General features: G+C 47.4%; 1 protein-coding gene and 1 pseudogene across 1 annotated transcript; both read left to right on the plus strand.

The window, feature by feature from the left end:
- Positions 1-3,864: 3,864 nt before the first annotated feature.
- Positions 3,865-5,417, plus strand: LOC125756427 (uncharacterized; annotated as a pseudogene).
- Positions 5,418-15,944: 10,527 nt separating this feature from the next.
- On the plus strand, positions 15,945-16,765 carry LOC125756428 (uncharacterized). Its single transcript, XM_049411220.1, is given in 2 exon segments — positions 15,945-16,272; positions 16,275-16,765. Coding segments are annotated over 2 exon segments (819 nt in total).
- Positions 16,766-19,111: the final 2,346 nt, after the last annotated feature.

The raw sequence follows: 19,111 nt of genomic DNA on the forward strand, positions 1-19,111 counted from the left end.
ACGCAGGTTTTTGACGATACTAGCGGCCGAAGGCCCCTGATGTTGCATTCCAAGAGCTGTTTACTTCCAATCTTTACTCCCAGAAAGTCAGTCCCCATAAGTAAGGCATTGTGGGAAGCACGTCATCGCATCATATTCACTTTTAGGGGCGAAGCTCCTCTTAGTCTAACCTTGTCACGCGTCCGGCGTAAGGCGTAACCGGCAGTATCTCCCGAACAGTATCTCCCATCACCGATCCTTTGCAAACTGCCCACTACTTCGTCTTTGCAAACATCCCACTACGACCCATCACCGATCCATCACTTCACCGACCAAAAAGCCGTTACAATGAAGGGGGAATTGAAGCCGCGTCTAGCTACCACTTACAAATAATAATATTTCTTGTATAAATATATGCAGTGTTTGTCACGTCTTTAATGATGTACTGGGCTATCGCTTTCATTACTGCTGGGCGAAACCACTGAAGATTTCACGGTGTAACCATGATTGCTTCAGGAGCTTCGCCTAAGCTCTTCATCCTTCCCCCGTGGTTATGCTGTGATTTTTTACAGCGAAAGCTGGTATGAGATCATTTCACCGGCCGTTTTTGGCGCCGTAGTTGTCCGCCGCCGCCGCCGGTGTCATTAACCAGTATCGCTCGAAATAAGAAAAAAAAAACGAAATAAGAAAAAAAAGTCCAGAATGGAACGAGGTTCGAACTTGGGCCCTCTGCGTGGGAGCCCAGTATTCAACCTCTGAGCCATGCCGGTGCTTGAAACTGCTTTGCAAAAAGGTTCTATACAGGCTTCATGTCGGGAAGGAACCACATTAGCATATGCAATATAGCGTGGTAGAAGAGTAAAATAAGCACCAAGCGTCGCAAAACGCGAATTCTGTAGCCAGGCGTCACACAATGCGAATTGCGCAACGAGTAGGTTGTTGAATGCTTCCAACCCATTACAAAGGGCTCTGTCATAATTCTTCGTCGTCATCAGGCACAGCATCAACAAAGTGCGCATAATGCCTTACATGCGTTTAGCAGGTACCACGGCTCTGCGTAGAATGACGAAAAATGGCACAGTGCCTGCTGCCCTACTTCTCAAAAATTACAATGATTTATAGCGTAGTGGGTTCCTCGCAAGTGCACTTGTATTGGTTTCCAAGGAAGCCCATAAGCGCATGATCCATTTCCTCAGGGTCTCAGTAAAATTACAATGATTTAGAGCGTAGTGGGTTCCTCACAAGTGCACTTGTATTGGTTGCCAAGGAAGCCCATAAGCACATGATGCATTTCCGCGGGGTCTCAGTAAAATTACAGTGATTTATAGCGTAGTGGTTTCCTCGCAAGTGCCCTTGTATCGCTTGCCAAGGAAGCCCATAAGCGCATGATCCATTTCCTCGGGGTCTCAGTAAAGTTCTTCGCCCCGCCCCCCGTATCTCTCCCACGTCAACGTATGTTATACAGCATGACGGGAGAGGGAAATAGCGACCGGGTGTCCCCCAATGAAAATTACATAACTATTGGGCCGTTTAAAGCTTCCAACCTATTACAAAGGGCTGAGCCATAATTCTTCATCGTGATCAGTCGTCGCGTACAAAGTGAACATAATGCCTTACAGACGTGTAGCTGGTGCATCGCTTCTCCGCAGAATGACGAATAATGGCTTAGTAGGTGCTTCCCAACTTCACAAAAATTGTGATTTATGGCGTAGTGGGTACCTTTCTAGTGTACTTGTATTGTAGCCCCAAGAGAGCTTACAACGGGATCTAGAAACGCCGCTCTTTCAGCTTTCGCTGTGACTGTGCTGCGGTTTCAGCGCAGGCCTGGCGATTTTTTTCATTCAGTGTGAAGCATTTCTTTTGAGCTCGCCAAACCCGGGCAGGGGGGCTTTGACCCCCGTGGCTCCCGAAGGGCCATGTGCACGCCTAGGGCTGTAGGAGCCAGGCGCAAGGGTTGGTGTGATTTCCTCGTAACTGGTGTCATGGACATCAGCGAAATAGCGTTGACATTTCCGACATAAAAATATGTCTTTGTGCAGGAAGTACCGCTTCACATCTTATCGTTTATTTACACGCGGGTGCTGGGACCGACTGGGACGACGAAACCCTGTTGTGCTGCCAGCATGTGTTGTAGGTCGCGTCCGCAATGAATTTCCACCGGCCACCTATGTCAGCTTTTACTATCCAGCACTTTGAGGAAAAGGTGAATTGATGGCATTGGTAAGTAGAGAGAACTGTTCAAACATTCATTCACCGCATCACTAGCGCCTGCCTTTTATTTTATTTCAACCTACTGCAGGGTGAAACGGCCCTACAAACGTGGGTAGCAGAAATACAGACGTGACTATCGCAATACAGAGAATACTAGATGCAATGAATATCAGTGGTTAGCAATATGCAAGAGGAATTCAGAAATTGACAAAGATAGATCACGACTGGAAGAGAATCACGCAGTTCTACAGTGTGTACATAAAACTGAGTTTAAATGCATCAGCGATGCAATGAAAAGAAGCTGTTCAACACACGGGTGGTGGCGGGTTAGAGTACAGAGAAACTTCAAAGATTCAGTGTCACAACAGGAGCACATAATTTATCTTGTGCTGCTCCCTGGCCTTCTATATGGCTAGTTATGCTCCATGGTATTCCACCATCTTGCTCTTTCCTCTTGCCACCATCGTGGACAGAGTACTGCTTCTCGAGCTACATGTGCACGGGTGGCTTGATTGATATAGATTATAAAGTTTTTATGCAGACAATGACTCCATAGTCTTATTGCTACATTCTTGGCTGGTCTTCTTCTTCCCCTCTCTTCAGACCGCTGCCAAAGTAAATTGCTACACTTCCCCAGCCAGCCATGATTTTCCTTTCGCTGGTACAGTAGAACGTCGTTAATATGTCTTCATTTTGTATGATGCCAACATTACCCAAATTAGCCAGCCTAATTGTGTGATGTTTTAGTGAACTTGGATTGTACTTTTTCTCACGCAGTACACTTTTTCCCAGTTTTTTTTTTCAAGATTGCATGAAGGAGGTTGCGCTGCAGTATGATATCACATTTCTAATTAGATGTCTTATTTTGTACTGACATCCAACACAGATCTAGAATGAACACAAAACAGCTCTTGTAAAGGCATGAGTGATTTGATGGCATGAGTAAACGGGGATGTCACGGGACAGACACTCTCAAGAGGTTGTCATTGGCATGTTCACAAAAGGATTTACTCATGCATGTTCATCCAACACATCGTGAGGAGTCGATAAAACAGAAAATTAATCAAGCAATATTAGACCACCAGTCAGCTTTGGTAATATCTATTGACATTAAAAACGCTTTTAATGGTATTCAAGAAAAATTTGTATCGCAATATCTAATAAATAAGAAATGCCCAGCAAATATACTAAAAGTAATTCTAGCAATTATGCAAGGGAGGAGCATTATCTATAAAAATGGAGAAATAATCTTAAGTTATAAATTAGAAAAAGGTACACGACAAGGTTCACCGTTCAGTCCACCATTATGGAATATCACAATAGCAGATCTCTTAGAAAGTAAGTTCCCAGAAGATGTACATATCCAAGCTTTTGCCGATGATCTCACAATAATAATAAAAGGAGCTTCAAAAAGGCAGATCCAAACGAAAGCAAATCAGGCGTTGGAAGTAGTATATGAATGGGGAGAGAGGAAGGAATTAAAATTCAACACAGAGAAAACCAAATATTTAATCACGCGAGGGAAAAACAAAACGAAGTCCACCCATATTACGCCTTGGGATGAATAAAATTAAAATGGAACCCCAGCTAAAAATTCTGGGAGTAATCATAGATGAAAAAATGTCCTTCCTCCCACACCTAAAGTATCTTAAAGAAAAAGTGTCTAACCTAACGATGAGTCTAAATAAGTGTACGGGTAGAAATAGGGGAATAAAATCAAGTCAATTACATAAAATATACACGAGAGGCATAGAAAGAATCATTACTTACGGAGCACCAGTTTGGTATAAGAACACGGTAGTAGTCCAAAAAAAGCTCAAAGCAATTCAAAGAATTCCGCTCATCACTATCACAAAGTCCTACAGAACAGTATCAAATAATGCATTAAATGCCCTGGCTAGCATAACCCCGATCCAACATAGAATTGAGAAGGAAGTAGAACTCTACAATATTCTACATAACGATGAGCAATTTAAATGAAAAAAAAGAATATCATTTTCAACTCACAAGACATATTAACAAAAATGGATCTATGGAAAACACACCCAGGTGAGAAATTAGGTTTCCAATACCAAAAAGAGGTATTCCCTAACGCTGATATTAACATATACACAGATGGCTCCAGTACGGAGAATGCTACGGGGGCAGCGTACGTGGTGATTTGCACAAATAACAAGATTCTAGAAACTAAACAATTCAAGCTACCAGACTACTCGAATAACTTTGAAGCGGAAGTCTCAGCAATCATTAAAGCATTGGAGTTTAATAATACACAAAACAAAACAAAAACATATCAAATCCTTACAGATCGTTTATCGACTTTACAAGCTATTAGCAACTCTGGAAACGCTAATCCATTAATTGACAAAGCAAAAAGTTGAATTAAAGAAATAAATATAAATGATAAAGTAATTCTCACTCACGTTAAAGGACATATTGGGATTACCGGAAATGAGTTGGCTGACGAATTGGCAGCAAAAGCGGGGGCATACGGAGAATTCACATCAATCCCGGTCACAAAAAACTTTGTATTAAAAGAATTAGAGAAGGAAGCTAAAAGAAGATGGATTAACGATTGGAACATTAGAAAAAATTCTAGTAGCTACATCTTTACTTGGATCCCCACATTGGTGGGTCAACCGAAAGGATATATCGCGAACCATTTAAGTTCGCAGTTTTTAAGCGGTCACGGCCGATTTCCCCACTACCTCCGCCGGTTCAAGATTAGAAACAACAATGTATGTGCATGCCAGCAACCGGCCACATCATTCGACCACTATCTAACTGAATGTACCCTAACGAAAAAAAATACCAAGGTAAATTGAAAGTAGAGTTTGGAAACAATTGATGGAAAAAAAGACGCATATGCTCAGCAACGAAAATGCACTTAAAATATTGGAGGAAATGGTGGAGGAAATAAATGCAAAAATTGAAATCAAGTACCAATTCCAAAGCCAAATATTACAACCACATTCGGCCAACTTACTCTCTCCAGGAGGGGATTTCGTCGTAAGAGGAGGGTGGCTTTCGGTGGTGGACACGCAGGGGTGAGAATTCCCAAGTGAGACCATTATGGGCTCCTACCCGGGATAACAAAGAAGAGTGTCCTTCCCACAAAATAAATGGAGGGGAGGCCAATAGCTCCATCAATATATTTCCCACAACAGGGATGCAGCACGGTGCAACAGGAAGGACAAAGGATACCACCCAAATTCTCTACCAGCTGAATTCCACATAAGGATGCATCCATGAAAGACATCCAGAAGAAATCCTCACCAGTAGGGGCACACCGCTATCGATGAGAGAGGAACCTTGCTAAAAGGTTAAACAACTCTTTCGAAATCGTCCCCTAACAAAAATCCCACAGGCTATACACCCACACTTTGCGGCATGTTCCTCCTCTGGAGAAGCTATTAATAATTGTAAAAATTTTTTTTGACCAACGTATATTCATCTACCATATCCTCTTTTAAACAAAACGTGAAAAAGCGTTCTTTACCTAGAGAAAAAGACGATGTCAGCAAATATATTTTCAATTCATATCTCCCTTATAATTTCGGGGAAAACAAGAGGGAGAGAAAAGAAAAGAGAAAAAAATTAAAATATTAACAACAATAAAAAGACACGAAAAGAGAGAGAACAAAAAATATTACAAAGGAAAAAAGAGAGAAAGTGAAAAGAAAAAAAAGAAAAAAAAGAGGGAAGAAAAGAGAACAAGAAAAAATAGAAGGAAAACGAAGAAAGAAGGGAGGAAATAACATGAAAATGAAAAAGAAGGTAAGAAAAACAAACGGGCCAAATACGTACTGGACATATTGTTATCAATCCTTGCCATCAACGCAGCCTGGCTAATTTGGCAATTATTATATGATTGGCTCGGTGTGATTATACTACATGTGCTTGTATTGATGTGATGAGGCCGATACAGTGCATCTCTATTGCGATCTGATAATAATGTATTACATTCTTGAACTTGTGTAATTATACTACATGTACTTGTATTGAAGTGATTTGAAGCCGATGCAGTGCATCTTTATATCGTTATGCTATTAATCTAATCCCTCAATACCTTTGTAAGAGCCGGTGGAGTTAATGAGGAGCCGGGGTAATAAATAAAAGTCACAAAAAAAGAAAAAAAACCATAACAACTAACCTGTATTCAATAAAATCCTGTTCAGTCACTTATCAGTTTGACGAGTTTCACAGTAAGCCTCAAAAGGACATACTGGAGGACAAGGTCAACACGGACCCATCTCTCCAACAGTGTGACCCAACAAAGAGAGGAATGGAAAGCCCACACAAGAGAGACAAGACGAAAAGAAAAGAATAGAAGAGTTGTTAGTCAAGACGAGCTCATCGGAGATCCTTTGTATCAAAACAAGTGTAAGTCAAGATGAAGAGAAACCGTAGTATGTAATCTAGAGAATATTTCCCTTGGAGGTGGCTTCGCTAGGTGGTGCGATCAAACTGTTACTTTTTACAGCGAAAGCTGTTATGAGATCATTTCACCGGCCGTTTTTGGCGCCGTAGTTGTCCGCCGCCGCCGCCGCCGCCGCCGGTGTCCGTAACAAGTATCGCTCGAAATAAGAAAAAAAAACTAAATAAGAAAAAAATTCCAGGATGGAACGAGGTTCGAACCTGGGCCCTCTGCGTGGGAGCCCAGTATTCAACCACTGAGCCATGCCGGTGCTTGAAACTGCTTTGAAAAAAGGTTCTATACAGGCTTCATGTCGGGAAGGAACCACATTAGCACATGCAATATAGAGCGGTAGAAGAGTAAACTAAGCAACAAGCGTCGCACAACGCGAATTCTGTAACCAGGCGTCACACAGTGCGAATAGCGCAACGAGTAGGTTGTTGAATGCTTCGAACCCATTACGAAGGGCTCTGCCATAATTCTTCATCGTCTTCAGGCAGAGCATGAACAAAGTGCGCATAATGCCTTACATGCGTTTAGCAGGTACCAACGCCCTCCGTAGAATGACGAAAAATGGCACAGTGCCTGCTGCCCTACTTCTCCAAAATTACAATGATTTATAGCGTAGTGGGTTCCTCGCAAGTGCACTTGTATTGGTTGCCAAGGAAGCCCATAAGCGCATGATCCACTTCCTCGGGGTCTCAGTAAAATTACAATGATTTATAGCGTAGTGGGTTCCTCGCAAGTGCACTTGTATTGGTTGCCAAGGAAGCCCATAAGAGCATGATCTATTTTCTCGGGGTCTCAGTAAAGTGCTTCGCCCCCCCCCCCCCACCCCGCCCCGTCTCTCTCCCACATCAACGTATGTTATACAGCATGACGAAAGAGGGAAATAGCGACCGGGCGTCACCCAATGCAAATTACATAACTGGTGGGCCGTTTAAATATTCCAACCCATTACAAAGGGCTGAGCCATAATTCTTCATCGTCATCAGTCGTCGCGTCAACAAAGTGCACATAATGCCTTACAGACGTGTAGCTGGTGCCTCGCTTATCGGCAGAATGACGAATAATGGCTTAGTAGGTGCTTCCCAACTTCACAAAAATTGTGATTTATGGCGTAGTGGGTACCTTTCTACTGTACTTGTATTGTAGCCCCAAGAGAGCTTAACGGGCTCTAGAAACGCCGCTCTTCCAGCTTTCGTTGTGACTGTGCTGCGGTTTCAGCGCAGGCCTGGCGTTTTTTTTATTTTCTATTTTCTTCTTTTAATAGAAATTTTAGTACATTTTGTTCTTTTATCTAATTTATCGATTTTGGCCTGCGATACTTAGGTGGTGCAGGCAGGGCATAGCTTTTTTTTAAATTTATATTTCATTTATTTTCGCCCAACTCCACTTTAAAGTAAAAGTTTGGACACTAGCAGCTGCAGTCTCATTTCGTTGTAAGTGAAATGCTAGCAGCCCGTGTACTTAAATTTCGGTGCACGTTAAAGAACCCCATGTAGTAAATGTTTCAGAGCGAATATGATTATGAGGCACGGCGTGCCTCATATTCATATTGTTGTTTTGGCACATAAGAGCCGTAAGATTCTTATTAGCAGTAATAGTACTACAATTTTGTCCTTACATTTTAAAAGCATCCGCCCCCCCCCGCCAAATTAGCAGATTGGCTCAGGAACCTAAGCTGGCCAAGCAGCTCACTTGGATACTGAGTCTGTGCTTGATCCTGTATGCATTACACTTCCCTTACAAATAATGTCATTTTCTATTCATACCACCAAACTTTCACAATATGTTGCAGCTACTGGACAAGCAAACGACTCTCTTGGAAAAAAAAACAGCTAGTTTTATGTTCGATATCGGCGCTGTTGTGTCATCATGAGCTCTTCTTTTGAAGGCCTGTCGACATAAGCATCAGTCATGTGATGGCCTTGTGAGCTCCTTTCTTGGCTAATACTTTGTCTCACTGAGACATTGCAACGTTCAGTGACATCCTGGAGGAGGAGAAGGACATAGGCTGCAATAAGAAAAGGGCATTGTCATTGTTAGGGAACCTGCTAGTCTTATAGCTTTGCTCGTGTTTAAGATATTACACAGGGCATCTGAATGTGAACAGATATTTCTACTTGGTACCAACGTGCAATCAGTGACAATTTGAAATTATGAGAAAATACCCTAAAGAAGGAACGTGACGTGCAGTTTAATTTATCTCTCTCACTTCTCATCGCAACAACACGTGCCCACTTTTACTGGGCTTCGAATACTATACTTGTGTAAAGGTATGACTATAACTTAGCCTGTGTTTGTGAACCATTTGCCAGCTTCCTAGTGCTCAGTTGATGCTATCAGACCATTGAAAAGACTGGACAGGGATAACAGCCGAGCAGAAAACACTTGGTATACTTGTCATTGTTGGCGAGCAGTATGGGCTATATTGTTATCTTCTCACTAATAGCACATGTTGGTGACATCGTTCAGCTAGAAAAGAACCCTATACCACGCGTACCAAAGGTGGGTGCTGTTTTTACTGGAAGAGCTTTTGACTGGAAAAAGATACGCAAGAGCAACACGTCAACTTCTGCTAAACATATCTCAGTGAGAACAGGTGCGGTGCTCGAACAGATACATGTGCCACATTGTTGGACACGGAACTTTTCCTGAAAGCCTACAACGTGACCCATTTGTGCTAACGACCAACCAAAACTTTAAAACAAAGCATGCCGTTGAATCCTTGACAGATCTGAGTATGTGCCTTGTAAAATGGATGTTGTCTACGAGATTCCACCCAGCCGCAATTTAGTATATGTTGGACAGCCAGGATGCTCATTAGTAAGAGTCTTCAAGAGCACTGTAACTCTTTGAGTCCCCACAGTGCAATGCATTTGCCTAGGCATTGCCAGTTGTGTGAAATAAAATAAAATAAAAAATTGAAGCCGCTTTTATCGAGTGTGCAAAAGACAAAAAGCCGCATGAAATCGTGTAAGTCTTGCATATAATAAGAGATGGGCCTGATAAGTTTGTTTGTTTGGGATATTTACAGCTAGCTGTGCAAAAAAGAACTTTATTAGATGTAAAGCACCTTATAGCGGAGTTCAATCCGGTGGTGGTGGTGTGCGGCGTGACCACCCTTACTGCGCATGCGCAAACGTTCTCCATTTCCACTCTCCCTCTCCACATCACCTTTCCCCTTCCCTTTCCCCATTCCCTTTCCCCTCCCATTTCCCTTTCCCATCCCCTCTCCTTTCTCCCTCTCCACTTCCCCTCTCCACTCCCCTCTCCCCTCCCCTCTCTCCTCCCCACCCCTCTCCCCCTCTCTCCACCCCTCTCCACATCACCTCTCCCCTTTCCCTTCCCCTCCCCTCTCCTTTCCGCCTCTCCACTTCTGCTCTCCCCTTTCTCCCTCACCACTGCACCTCTGAAACGCAGGCTCTACATGCCGAAACACTGCTTCGCATCGCCTCATGATCCCCCTTAGCGGGAGATGGTGTGAATTTTTTCTTGGTTGTTACAATGTTATCGCAGGATGTACGGCTATGGACGGCTGTTTCGCATGCGATTCGCTGTTGTAAAAAATAAGTGTAGCTCAAATAAATCTGTTTTTAGTCTGCACTCGTCCTGTTCAATTCTTTCCTGTGTCCTGTTCCTAGGCATAGTTTTATGTTCTTGATCAGGGTATCAGTCTTTATGCAAAAATTTTATGGTTTTACCTAAATTCTATGCACTTGCTATCTAGGGAACGTCAGGTTTGTATTGAGTCATTTTGTTCAGGCTTTTTGGTACTGAGCATGATATGCATGAATAAATATGAAAGCACTCGAAAACAAGGACTGTGCTCATTAACGTTTAGTTGCAGTGGCATTAGCAAGAGCGTGAAGCTTGATGTCTAGCTGAGCCTGTACACCTGTAAATAAATATTGTTACAAGAATGTTTCACACTGCCGAAGCAAGGAAGGCACCAAAGAAGACGACGTGATGTTGCTGTGTGCGGCACGCTCTCCGCCATCTTGTCTAACGCTTAAGCATTGTGTAAATATATTGTAAATACGCACTGCTTCCCTGGGTGCCTTCACGAATATTTTTCTGCCTGATGGCACTGGTCGCAATTATAACAATGTTCTGCCTGCCTGGCATTATCCGTAATCTTAGCATGTTAGCCATAATTTGAATTTTCTGGCAGAGGGCAGCATTATTATGCAAAATAAATGGATGCTCCCCAAATCCCTTGCTGCCTTCATGCCAAGTAAGCACTGTGTAGCCACAGACACTCTTCCAGGATGGAAGAGTGTCTGTGGCTACACAGTGCTCTTCCTGTAAATCTGTAAATCATGGTCTGTCTATCTCCCGTCTCTGCGGACAGATGGCAGCACTCAGCTGATCCGCCTAGCGTTTCCTCCTCGACTCACTAGGAGGCGCACAGTGTCGGACACTAGTAGAGTTACTGTATATGCTACCTTTAGGTAGCAGAGTTGCGCCAAGGTACGCCATCTTGGGCTCCGAAGTTTTGCAGGAAAGCCACTCACCACCCGCGGAGCCGCGCTCGCGCGACAGTGTTGGTTTATGGCGGCGGTTTTGGATGCCCGCTTCGAACTGAATTTAGAGTTGATGTCGCCGGACCTACTTCTTTCGTAGCAAACGACTGTGTAAAATGGCTTCGCTTGCCTTCAAGTAGCTTCGACGACCGAGTATTACGGATAGCTTAGCTAGTTTTCGAGATCGCTTCCCATTTCTAACGACTCTAGGTCTAGCTGGAAGATGGGTGTAAACAAGTATGCAAGATAAAAATTTTCACTTTTGGTGCGCGGTTCACATTTATTTACTTCTATTGTTACTAAAAAAAGTAGTAATATTGCGTCGAGTGGGGATACAGGCGAGCATTCTGTTTTTTTCTTTTCACTTTTTTCAGCGTATTCACCCTCCTCTAGGTGGCGCCACCGTTCCAGCTTGGGCACGTAAACGCTATTCCGCTAAACTAAAACACGCTGTCCACAGCGAACGTTAGCGGCACGGTAACGATATTCCCTTAACCCCCGCAATCACGCTAACGCTAAGCTATAACTGTTTAATAACAACAGCACCGATGTCAACCACCCTTGAGCGGCCGAAATCTGCGGAGTGTCGGCGTCGCCTGCGAAGTGTTGGCAGTGTTGGCTTCTCCGCAGCGCAAAGGAGCCACCTATGACCATGTGACGGCGGTCGGCGAATAGCGTTGCTGAAATCATCGAAGGCAGAGCGAGCGGCGTCCGGAAAACAGTGGCGCAACTCTGCTACCTAAAGGTAGCATATACAGTAACTCTAGACACTAGCAGAGACAGTCAAGGACCGCCCGCGTAGCTAGTGTGATGGCCGTCCTTGTGTGCTTGTGCGAGCGTCGCCCTGTTTGGCCGCAGTTTCCGTTCCGTGTTAATAAACATGTATTTACAAGAGACAGTGTCTTCAATCATTCGCCTACGAGCCCCACATCTGGCGCAGTCGACGACGAGCCTCTGCAAATGCTACTCTGCACCTTGGTGTCTCGTCAAGCCCGCCTTCGCCCGAAGATGTTCGACTTAAGCCTCCAAATCCATTAGCGAGTAAGCGAAGCCTTCGAAACTGTGTCACAGCGTCATAAAAATGACAGCATATCCACGGAGTGAATGATGATGAGTGGGCGAAGCTGCGGAGGTTCATCGGTAAACTGTGAATCTTCCGTGAATTCTGCCCAGTACATCATCACCGACGTGAGATCGGGCGCGTTTATACTAAAGGTTCGATGAGTTATGACGACTTGCAGCTCATTTAATTTTACATGTACGCTGTCAATTTTCATTGCTTAGAAAACCATTGCTTTAGAAAACATGTGGCGTCTTTCGTTAAGCAGCTGGCGTCTTTTCGCTTTGCTTTAGAAACATGTGGCGTTCTTTCGTTTTGCTTTTACAAAACATCTGGCGTCTTTCGTAGGTTTATTTCATCAATCAACGGCGTTTTGAACAAAATTTTTATTGTTTAATCACGCACAGGAAAAATCTCACCAGGCACTACCTTGGAGGTAAACAATGGCTGCTAATGGGAATGAGAGACAGAAGAAGTCGGCTTTTAGCTAACACTTACACTTCTACTTCTACTAACGTTTCCTACTGGAACATGCCAATGGCTGCTAATGGGGAATGAGAGACAGAAGAATTCGGCTTTTAGTTAACGCGCACGCTGCGAATTTTTTATTGTTCAACAACGCAGAGGAAAAATCTCCCACCGGCACCACCTTGGAGGTCAAAGCGTAAGACTTGTTACGCACTACTACTACGACTACGACTACGAGGGACGAACGGGTGCCGCCTTAAGGAGCTTCGCCCCTAAAAGCATCTTAGGCTTTTGCACCGTTGGAAGCGTTCGCAAAAGCCAAGCCTAGAACGCCGTTCGAACTTCTGCAACGCAGCTAAGCCTACTCAGCCTGCAACGTCGTTCGAACTTTTCTGACGGAGCTAAGCCTACTCCGGCATTCGACTCCAGCCATAGTTACCATGCCCGGAAGAGCCAGGGTGAGGAGCCCGGTGGGTAAGCGCTCGGGCGGCCGCGTCAGCGGCCTCATTACCTCGTAAGCCCTGATGGCCAGGAGCCCATATAATGCGTTTCGGGGTCGGATCAATGGCAGCCCGTTTTAGAATTTGGCCGGCTAAGGGGGATATCTCCCCTGCCAAGTAGTGAGCACATGCTTTACGGGAGTCCGTGATGATGACTTTCGAATTGGGATCCGCGGCAGCAAGCGCTATCGCTACTTCCTCAGCTCGCTCTGAATTTTGTGCTCGGAAGGAGAGCCCATTGACGTGTTTTTCCTGGTGAATTACAGAGGCCGTGTAAAATCCCTTGGGCGAAGGCCCTGCTATGTCCACGTAGAATACACCAGGTCGAGAGCCGTGTTGTCTTTCAAGCGTCCGAGCCCGCGCTTGTCGTCTGCTTTCGTGCGTGTGCGTATCCATGTTACTGGGGAGCGGAGAGACCGAGAGCATATGGCGCCACAGTTCTGGAATACGCTCCGCCTCCTCTGCAGGGCAAACGTGTTGGATCTGTAATCGGTTTAGCAGGCGGCGCCCGGGAGCCGTCTGCACGAGCCGCGTGTATTGATTGACAAGGTGGGCCTCCCGCAACTCCTGGTAGGAGTTGAGCACGCCTAAAGCTCTGAGTTTGGCGTTGGAGGTGGCCACAGGGAGATCCAGAGCTCGCTTAGTCGCCTTGCGAATGATGGCATCTATTCTGTCGTCTTCGTGCTTGTTAGTGCGAAGGTATGGGACGGCGTAGAGTATCCGGCTAGTCACGAAGGCATGGGCGAGCCGAAGCGCGTCCCTGCCCCGCAGACCGCCCCGCTTGTTGGAAACGCGGTGGATCATGCGCCCTACCTGTTCGCCTACTATCCGGAGTTTCGCAATTGTGGAGTCCGGTCTGAGTCTGTGGTGAATGAACAGGCCGAGAATCCGAAGCTCCTCCACCTCTCTGATGGGAACCCCAGACAGAGAGATGTGTATGGCTGATTTATCGGTTGGCTTCGCTCTAACATGCAGAAGCTCTGATTTGGTTGGAGCACATTGGAGTCCACAATCGTTGGCATACGCCTCGACTATGGATGCGGCCCGCTGAAGGCGTTCCTGCATTTCCCCAATGCTCCCTTCGGTGGTCCATATTGTAATGTCATCGGCATATACTGCGTGTTGAATGCCTTCCACCTGAGCCAATTTGTTTGGAAGGCGCATCATAGCAATGTTGAACAGGAGCTGTGATAACACAGCTCCCTGAGGGGTACCCCGTGTTCCCATAATGTACGGGCCATATTCCTCGTCCTCGATCCGAAGAAGGGCCTGGCGTTTAGAGAGGAAATCTCTTATATATGCAAAGGTCCTAGCCCCGCAGTCGGTGGAACTCAAGTTGGCCAGGATGCTACCGTGTTTAACATTGTCGAAAGCGCCCTTCAGATCAAGGGCGAGGATGGCTTTGTCATTGTGTTGCATAGTTGTGGGTTGTATGACGGCCCTGTGCAGCTGGAGAAGGACGTCCTGTGCAGACATATGTGGGCGAAACCCAAACATGGTGTCTGCAAAGAAGCCCTTGCTCTCCAGGTATGGAGAGAGGCGATCCCGTACCATCGTCTCCATAAGCTTGCCCGTGCACGAGGTCAGTGATATGGGCCTCAGATTTTCCGTATTCACGGCCTTGCCTGCTTTGGGAATAAAAGTCACAAGTGATGTTTTCCACTCGGGAGGGAGCGGACGTCCGTCCCAGATGTGGTTCATGTATTCTAATAAATGAAGATAGGCTGTGTCAGGGAGGTTTGCCAACAGTTTCACTGTTATGCGGTCCCTCCCTGGAGCCGTACCCCGTCGCATTTTAGCTAAGGCAGCTTTAAGGTCATGCAACTGAAAATGGGCATCGAGTTCGTGGTTAGGCTTACCAGAGTACGTGTACGCCGGCCCAGTCGGGTCCTCCGTGCGACAGAGATATCTATCGCACAGAGCATCCGCAAGCTGTGCCGACGTGCCTTGGTACCCATGCAGAGCTCGTCGGAGTTGCTTTTGCGTCTCCCCTCTCGTTTGAGAGGGATCTATGAGACTGCGAAAGAGACGCCATGTCCCCTTCGAGCTCATCTGACGAGCTGCGGCGTCGCAGCGGGCTATCCAATTTGAATCGGAGAGCTGGGCAGCATACGCTGCAGCCTGCTCCGTGAGTTGGGCTATACGGGTACGTAATTTGCGATTAGTCTTCTGTTTTTTCCAACGTTTTGTTAAGCTGCGGCGCGCCTCCCACAAGTGGAGGAGGTGAGTGTCCACTGCGGGGATCTCTTCGTTGGTTCGAAGTGTAGTAATGTGTTTTTTCTGAATGTGGTTTATGCTCTTATGACTCAGAGGCCAATACACCGCTTCTGCGGTTCAAAGAAATTCTCTCATATTATCGCGACATTCACCGCCTTTTCCCGGCTCCTGCAAAGGGGCTGAGTAAGGCGGATGAGCGAACTCTAAGGCGCCTGCAGACAGGTACTCTACTCTGCCCTGCAATATTAAAGCACTACGATCCAAACACGGATGGGCGGTGCCCACACTGTGGGGAGACCTGCGATATCTTCCACATGGTGTGGGCATGTACTAAAAATCCCGACCTGCCCCCACCCCCTACCCCTTCACGAGAGGCATGGGAGACTGCCCTCCTCAACTGCTCCTCACTGGAGTCGCAACGGGCTCTGGTGCGACGGGCGCGAGACGGGGCCTCGTCATGCGGTGTCCCGGACTAGGGACGCCGACCATGTACCGGGGTCATGCTTTGGCCCCCAAACTCTCTTTTTTTCTTTTATAATAAATGTTTTTTCATCATCATCATCATGCCCGGAATACACTGGCACGAACTAGACACGGCGACAATGTCCCGCCTCAGCGTCGAGCTTCTCCGAGAAGAGCTCGAAAGACGCAGCCTGGCAACGACCGGCACGAAAGACGATCTTGTGCAGCGTCTGCACAACGACATTCAAGCAAGCCGTGACTCAACTCCGATGCCGGACCAAACGCCGTCAGCGGCTATCTTTTCCTTGGATGCCGCTACTATTCAAGCGCTCGCGGCGTTGATGCAGCAGTTGCCACGGCCTTCAACAGTTGTTACGACATTGCCCGACCTTTCGGCGTCAATTCCGAGCTTCGAATAATCTCCGCGACAAGCGTCAACGCATGGCTTGACGAGGTGCGTCGAGTGCAACAACTCGCCTCTTGGGATGACGCCACTACCCGCCTCATCGCGTGTAGCAAATTGAAAGGCACAGCTCGGAATTGGCATATGACGTTTGGCCACCAGCATGTGACATGGCAGGAGTGGAGCAACGCGCTCAAGAGCACATTCTCATCAGAGCTCTCCCTCACCGAGTGGCAGGAGCGCGTCCTGAAAATTAAGCAGCACGCCAATGAGAATCTCCGCCAGTACGCCTTCGCCAAATTGCGTCTAGTGGAACAATGCCCTGTCAAGCTGTCCGAGGGGCAGAAGATCGACTACCTGCTTCAAGGCCTGCGTGAGCAGCACGTTATCGCCGCCATCGCTGCTAGCCAACCCTCTACAGTCCGATTTTATGGCGACGTGCGTCAGTCTGGACAAATGCGCTCAGCACGCCCAAATGCAGCCCTTTTCAAGACCTTTGCCTGCCGAGCCCCAGCGTGAGACGCATCATTCTTGCTCGTCAAGGTCGTCAGCACCCACCATTCCAGACCAGCCACCTCGGAACTCCAGCCCTCCGCCAACCATTCTTACGCCTTCACGCCAACGACAGCGCATAGCAGACATGCCTGTGCATGAGCAGGAAGCCAAGTACAATGCCATTACCGCTCAGTATGGTGCACCGGCATACCGCAGTGGCCATGACCTCAGCACAGCAACGTGCTTCAATTGCCAACAGTTAGGTCACCTGGCTGCCAGGTGCCCTTCACCCCGAGCTCCACGTCAGCGACTCCCAGACAACACGCCTCCCCATATCATGGCCATGTCTTGCCTAGAGGGATCACTCCTCCACTGCGCCGTCATAGAAGCTCATGTAGCAGCTGTTGGAACTGTCGACGCCTTGCGAGACAGTGGCTCTAAAATCACCATATTGACTGAAGACCTTGTCCCGTCATCTGCCTTGACACCTTGGAAAAAGCCACCTATCTCTGTCGTGGGAGGAGGCACAGTGATGCCCGCAGGTACACTGTCGACATGCATTTCAATTGGGCCCATATCTGCGGTAGTAGATGTCGCAGTGCTTCCCCATAACCCCGTACCTCTGATCCTCGGAGAAGACTGGTTTGAAGCTGCACAGGCAGAACTCATCCTGAAGCCACCAAAGCCCATAGAAATTCACCATCCAAGCACAAATACAGCACTCTTCTGTCATCAGAAACACTTCCCAAGAATGACCAATGCCGCATTTCTCCACAGCCTGCCATTGTTGGCTTCAGATCATCTTACTACTGCCGGCCTGGAGCTTGAGCCCATTCCTGATAACAACCAACCGCCATCGCTATCATTGGCATGCCATGAAGCACTATTTGAGAAAGGAGTCAAAGACAAGCCAGTGGAGTTGCCACAGTGTTCAGCCAGCTCCACAACAGACGAGACAAGCTCCCTACTGCGTGAAGCACACATTGGTCAACAACTCTCCAGCGAATAGTCAACTGTCAATCCCGACAGGCAGACAGGAGATGAAAGTCAAGAGAAACCAAGCCGAAGCCGGGATGCGAAAACCAGCCGTAGCAGAAAGAAAAGGAGTCACAGCCGGGAGAAAAATAGCACCATCTCCCGCTAAAGGGGACCATGAGGCGATGCGAAGCAGTGTTTCGGCATGTAGAGCCCGCGTTTCAGAGGTGGAATGGTGAGGGGGAAAGGGGAGAGGGGAAGTGGAGAGGGGGAGGAGAAAGGGAAGGGGAGACGTGATGTGGAGAGGGGTAAAAGGGGAGGGGATGGGAGTGGAAATTGGAGAGGAGGAGTGGAGAGGGGTAGTGCAGAGAGGGGGAAGGAGAGGGAGAGGAGGAAAGGGGAGAGGAGGAGCGGAGAGGGAAAGTGGAGAGGGGAAAGGGGGAACGTTAGAGGGAAAGGGAAGGGGAGATGTGATGTGGAGAGGGGGAGGGGAAAGGAGGAGGGGGTTGAGAGGAAAGAAGGTTTGCGCATGCGCAGTAAGGGTGGTCACGCCGCACACCACCACCACCACCACCACCGGATTGAACTCCGCTATAAGATGCTTCACATCTAAAAAAGAGGAGCCACAGTCGTGCGAAAAACAGAAGCCTGAGCCCAGAGAAAAAGAGAAGCAAAAGTCGTGAGAGGAGAATAAGCCGTAGCCGAGACAGAAGCCGCCGCAGCAAGGAGAGGAAAAGACGCAGGACCCGAAAGAAAGAACGAGGTCCCAGCCGTGAAAAGAAGCGGAACCGCCACCGTGAGAAGCGGAGTCGCAGTAGAGACAAAAGGAGAAGCCGCAGCCGAGAAAACAAACGAAGCATAAGCCGAGATGGGCGCAGGAGCTGTAGCAGAGACCAGAGGAGAAGCCGCACCAGGAAGCGCCCAAGTCGAATCCGAGACAGGCGGAGGAACCGAGAGACAAGACCTCGCAGCAGGTGCCGTCCTCGACGAAGCTGGACCCGGGCCATGCTGCTGCAGCGTAAGCGGAGTGCCGAACAGTTGCGGAACAAGAGCAAGAAGAGCCTCATAGTCCCAGTCGCCCGCGCCGTCACATTCGTCAGCCCAGATGGCTTGACGACTACGACGTGTGACGCAAACAGTTCTTATCTACGCCACTGCCACAAGCCTCATCACCAAGCCCCATCCCTGTGCCGTTTTCAAGACTTTTTCATGTGCCGAACATTACGACCACGGGACTTGGTCGCCTAAGAGGGGGTGGGATGTGAGGTGTCAGCCATCCCGCAGTGCCTATCTCCCGTGTCTGCGGACAGATGGCAGCACTCACCTGATCCGCCTAGCGTTTCCTCCTCGACTCACTAGGAGGCGCGCAGTGTCAGACGCTAGCAGAGACAGTCA

This window comes from Rhipicephalus sanguineus, chromosome 11, assembly GCF_013339695.2.
Source record: "Rhipicephalus sanguineus isolate Rsan-2018 chromosome 11, BIME_Rsan_1.4, whole genome shotgun sequence".
NCBI lineage: Eukaryota > Metazoa > Arthropoda > Arachnida > Ixodida > Ixodidae > Rhipicephalus > Rhipicephalus sanguineus.